Source organism: Eublepharis macularius, chromosome 7 (genome assembly GCF_028583425.1).
Source record: "Eublepharis macularius isolate TG4126 chromosome 7, MPM_Emac_v1.0, whole genome shotgun sequence".
Lineage (NCBI taxonomy): Eukaryota > Metazoa > Chordata > Lepidosauria > Squamata > Eublepharidae > Eublepharis > Eublepharis macularius.
Window position 1 is genome coordinate 56,592,884 of NC_072796.1, and position 4,993 is coordinate 56,597,876.

The following is a 4,993-nucleotide window of genomic DNA, read 5'->3' on the forward strand; positions in this document are numbered from 1 at the left end:
CGAGCGGGCTGACCCTTGAGCTCCGGCGAAGAGCGGACAGGGAGTAGCGTCAGCGGAGGAAGAGGAGAGCGGCTTCCTGGGGGCCTCAGCTCCACGCTTTCAAAGGGGGGCACGGCCGGGAGTTGGGGGGCCCAGGGACGCCAGCCCTCGGGGCGGACCACCAAGCCTTCTGGGCAGGACGAATGGCTCCAAAGAAGGGGAGCGGGGCAGGGCCCAGCACATCCCGGGTGGGGAGGGCCGCGGGGCGAGCGGGACCGCAGTCCAGCCGCCCCCCGGCAGGCAACCCCTCCCACGGGGAGGCCTCTGGGAGCCCGGCCAGGCCTAAGCGGACCCAGAAAAGGGCCGGCATGCCTCGCAAGGCCAGCACGGGCACTGCGGCGGGCCCGGCCAGGGGGTCCAAGCACCCCTCCAAGGGCAGGGCCGGGCCCAAGCCAGCACCTCGTGGGGCAAGGGCCCCAGCCAAGAGGGGGGAGAGACCCGGGGCGAAGGGGGCCGGGGGGGCCCCGGGCTCCGAGTCCATGAGCTCCATGCAGAGCATTGCCCGGGCTCTGGAGCTCCTCACTGCACGGGTAGATAGCCTGGGGCCCCCGGGTCAAGGGGCTGCCCTGACTCAACCTGCTCCTTCTCCGCCAAAAGGCTCCCAGCCCCGGGGGGCCGGGTGGAAAAGAGAAAGGTGGTGCCTCGGCAACGCAAGGAGGCATCTTCTTCTAGCACCGACGGGGCCAGCAGCAGCGAGCGGCGCCGTCCGGCCAAGAAAAGGAGGGCAGCCCGCAAAAAACGCAGCTGCCGCACGAGGGTGGAGGACTCAGACAGCGACTGGAGCTCAGGTGAGTCTTCCTCGTCGGGGGACGATTCCCTGGGGGATGAGTACTGGGAGGTGGCGGCCAAGGTCCCTGGGCTCCCCGACTGGGCTCGCCGGCGGAGGGCCCGGGGAGGGAAGGGGGAGGGTGCCCCCATCGAGGTTTGGGGATCCGAGGGGGAAGCCCCGGCCCCCTCCTTTCTGGATGACGAGGACCCCCCGGGTATCCACCTCGCCCGCAAAGCCCGCGAACGTATTTTAAATGGGTACTATGTGGACGTGTTCTCCCTGCTAAGGCCGGAGGCGGAGGATGGGAGGTCGAGCCCCGCGGCCAAGCGCGGCAAGCGGCGGGCTCGCGGGGTGTTGGCCGAGCGCTCATTCTCTAACTGGCTTGAGGGCTTCACGGTATACATGGGGGTTGTCCAGGCGGCGTACCCAGACAGGGTGTGGCATTTGTCGAACCACTTGGGAAACGTGCTGCGGGCCCGGGCCCTGGTGGGGGAGGGGCCGGCCATGGACTACGACGAGGCCTTCCGCAAGAGGGCATCCCACAACCCCAGGGCTAGATGGGACTTGATCAGCCAGAAGTTGTGGCTATGGTTGGTGGGCCCCAACATCAAGGGAAAGGGCGACCCCCCCCGCTCCGGGCATTGGGCGGCACGCCGGGACCGCTCCCGCGGCCTGTGCTGGGAATACAATCAGGGCAGGTGTCACCGCTCAAAGTGCCGCTTCGAGCACAATTGCGATGCATGCGGGGGCCCTCACTCGCGCCCTTCCTGCCCCCGCGGCCAAGCAGGGTCCCAGCCCTTTCGGGGGGGCCGATCCTCCGCCAGCACCTCCCGCAAGGATGGAGGGTCGGCCCCCAGCACCTCCCAGGGTGCAGGCACGGGCAACTGAGACCCCCCCTCGGCACCTCGGGCTGGCCCCCACCCCGGTTCGGCTGCACACCCTCGCGCCCCTCCTGGAGCGCTATCCCTACCGCATCGCAGCCGGGTACCTCTGGGAGGGGTTTTCCTCTGGCTTTCGCATCCCCTTCACGGGGCCACGTGTGGCTACCACGTCAGGCAACCTCAAGTCCGCCTCCGAGATGCCTGGCGTGGTGGCGGCAAAAATCGCTAAGGAGGTAGCCGCCGGCCGCGTCGCGGGCCCATTCCCTTGCCCACCTTTCCCTAACCTGAGAGTTTCCCCACTGGGGGTGGTGCCTAAGAAGGCGCCAGGGGAATTTCGCCTGATCCACCACCTGTCGTACCCCAAGGGGTCGTCGGTCAATGACCTCATCCCGCCTGAGCTGTGCTCGGTCAAGTACTCCTCATTTGATCACGCGGTCCGCTTAATACAGGGCTGCGGGGCGGGGGCCCTTATGGCCAAATGCGACATGCAGTCAGCCTTCCGCCTGCTGCCAGTGCACCCCCTCGATCACTCGCTGCTGGGATTTAAGTTCCAGGGGTCGTGGTACTATGACAAGGCCATGCCCATGGGGTGTTCTATCGCCTGTGCTGCTTTCGAGACCTTCAGTACATTCCTGGAATGGGCGGCTAAGGGTCGCATGGGTTCCCCCCTGGTCTGTCATTACCTCGATGATTTTTTGATAATTGCCCCCCCCGGATCCCCGGCCTGTGCTAGTCACCTTAAGGTCTTCCAGGAGTTGGCAGCTGAATTGGGGGTCCCCCTTGCACAGGATAAGACCGAGGGCCCCACGACGCGCCTGACATATTTGGGCATCGAGCTGGACTCTGTGGCCGGGGTGTCCCGTCTCCCGGGGGATAAGTTGGCTCGCCTTACGGGGCTGATCTCGGGTTTACTGCGCCAGAAGAAGTGCACACTCAGGGAGGTCCAGTCGGTACTTGGGCACCTGAACTTCGCCTGCAGGGTCGTCTCCCCCGGCAGGGCTTTCTGCGCCCGCCTTGCCAGGGCATGCAGGGGGGTCAGGGCCCCTCATCATTTCATCAGGCTCACCAAGGGCATAAAAGCCGACCTCTGCGTGTGGCTCAGTTTTTTGCGGGGCTTCAACGGGGTCTCCATATGGCAAGCCCCCCTGGACCTGGGTTCCGATTTGCAGGTGCACTCGGATGCGTTGGGGAGCCTCAGCTTTGGGGTTTACTTCAGGGGTCGCTGGTGCACCCAGCGGTGGCCCCCCAGCTGGGCCGGGTCGGGAATCCTCAGAGACCTGACCTTTCTGGAACTTTTCCCCATCCTGGTGGCGGTCTCCATCTGGGGCGGCTCCCTGCGGAACTGCCGGGTCACTTTCTGGTGTGACAACCAGGCCTCCATCAGGGTCATCAACAGCCAATCCTCTCGCTCTGAGCGGGTCATGCGGCTCATCCGCCGGTTTGTCTTGTGTTGTCTTAACACTAACATCACGTTTTCAGCACGCCACATAGCAGGTGTCGATAACGGCCTGGCGGACGCCTTGTCTCGCTTCCAGATGGAGAGGTTCTTCAGGTTGGCCCCGGAGGCGAGGCGCACTCCCGACCCGTTCCCGGAGGAGCTCTGGACGATTGGCACAGCACCATAATGCAGGGAGTATTGAGCTCAGTGGCCCCGTCCACTCTTCAGGCCTATTCTGCCGCAGCTTCCAGGTTCCTGGCTTTCTCTAAGGGGGGCGAGGCTGGGGGGTCTTGGCCCCCTTCACAGGCCGCGGTCCTCCGCTATTTGGCCCACCTTCGCGGCCTGGGGCGCGCCCCCCGGACCATGCGCAGGGATCTCGCGGCCATCTCCTTCTTTAGTAAGGCGGCGGGGTTCCCTGACCCTTGCACTTGCTTCCTCGCCCGGCGGGCAGTGGAGGGCTGGGCCCGCACGGCCCCGCCACGGCGGGATCGCAGGCGGCCCATTACACTGGCCATACTGGGGCAGGTACTACAGGCGGTCCCCTCCCTCTGCAGGTCCCCTTACGAGGCCCAGCTCTTCCGCACGGCCTACATTCTGGCCTTTTACGGGGCATTCAGGGTCAGCGAGCTAGTGGCCGGTTCAAAGGGTGACCTGTCCGGCCGCGCAGTTGCCTTTAAAGACGTGTCCTGGTCCCCCCGGCGGGTGTCCATCAGGCTCCGCCGCTCAAAGACGGTACAGCGGGGCAAGGGCCACGTCATCCACCTTTGGGCGGCACGTCAGCATTCCCTGTGCCCAGTGCGGGCGGCTGACAGGTTCCTCTCGCTCCGGCCCTCCCTCTCTGGCCCATTCCTGATGCATAGGGATGGGTCCCCCCTCACCCGGTTCCAGTTCTCTGCGATCCTTCGGGCCGGCCTCCAGGTGTGTGGGCTGGCGGCCCGGGATTTCGGGACCCATTCCTTCCGCATCGGGGCGGCTACTGTGGCTGCCAATCTCGGCCTCCCCGCGGCGGCCATCCAGGCCATCGGTCGCTGGCGGTCAGGGGCTTTCAGGACCTACATTCGCCCCGCTGCGGGGCTATCTCACTAAAAAAGGGTTGTTCTGTGTTCCAGTTCCAGGTGCCAGGAAGTCAGTGTGGCTATGTGGCCACAGTATCATCCACTGGGCAGGAAAGTACGCCGAATCATCTGGCTGGGGCCCCCACCTGGGCCTGGAGGATCGTCTTCAACTGCGTTGGCTGGGAGTCCGCGGCATGCGATGGGCATCTTTGGTTCCAACTCTTTTACATCATGCGCGCCAGTGGGGTCCTCCGGATGCTATCCTCATACAGCTGGGCGAGAATGATCTGGGCGAGAGAGAGGGCCCTGAACTGCGACGGGCCATGTGCGCTGACTTGGACTACCTGCGGGGGACCTTTCCGGGCACCGTCTTCCTCTGGTCAGACCTGCTTCAGAGACTGGTGTGGCGGGGGGCCCGGTGCCCCAGGAAGTTGGACGGAGTGCGGCAGAGGTTGGCCCGGGCCATGGGCAATTTCATCGAGGCGTCCGGGGGGTATCTGATTCCTCACTGGGACATTTCTCATACAGTGACCCCCCTCTTCCGGCCAGACGGCGTGCACTTGTCAACCTGGGGGATGGACATATGGCTGCAGGACGTGCGGGATGGCCTCCTGGAATGGGTACAGAAGTAGGAGTGTTGGCGGGAGCCCGGTGGGCTCTTGTGGCGGTGGAGCATCGGATCAGATCCCATTTGTTGGGGAGACTGGGCCTGCGCGCACAGCCTCCCCATTAAGGGGACTCCCCTATGGAGTCTTGGGGGTGAGCGGCGAGGGGCACGCCCAGCTCGGGGGCTGCCAGGTTGCGCCACCCC

At 65.3% G+C, this 4,993-nt stretch overlaps 1 protein-coding gene across 1 annotated transcript; it reads left to right on the top strand.

The window, feature by feature from the left end:
- The first annotated feature begins 3,313 nt into the window (after positions 1–3,313).
- Positions 3,314–4,213, top strand: LOC129333928 (integrase/recombinase xerD homolog). The gene has a single exon (XM_054985865.1). The coding sequence runs from the start codon at positions 3,314–3,316 to the stop codon at positions 4,211–4,213; it is 900 nt and encodes a 299-aa protein (XP_054841840.1).
- The last annotated feature ends 780 nt before the right edge of the window (positions 4,214–4,993 follow it).

Excerpts from the sequence above, each read along its gene's own strand:
- LOC129333928 (XM_054985865.1), top strand. The coding sequence starts at position 3,314 with ATGCAGGGAGTATTGAGCTCAGTGGCCCCGTCCACTCTTCAGGCCTAT.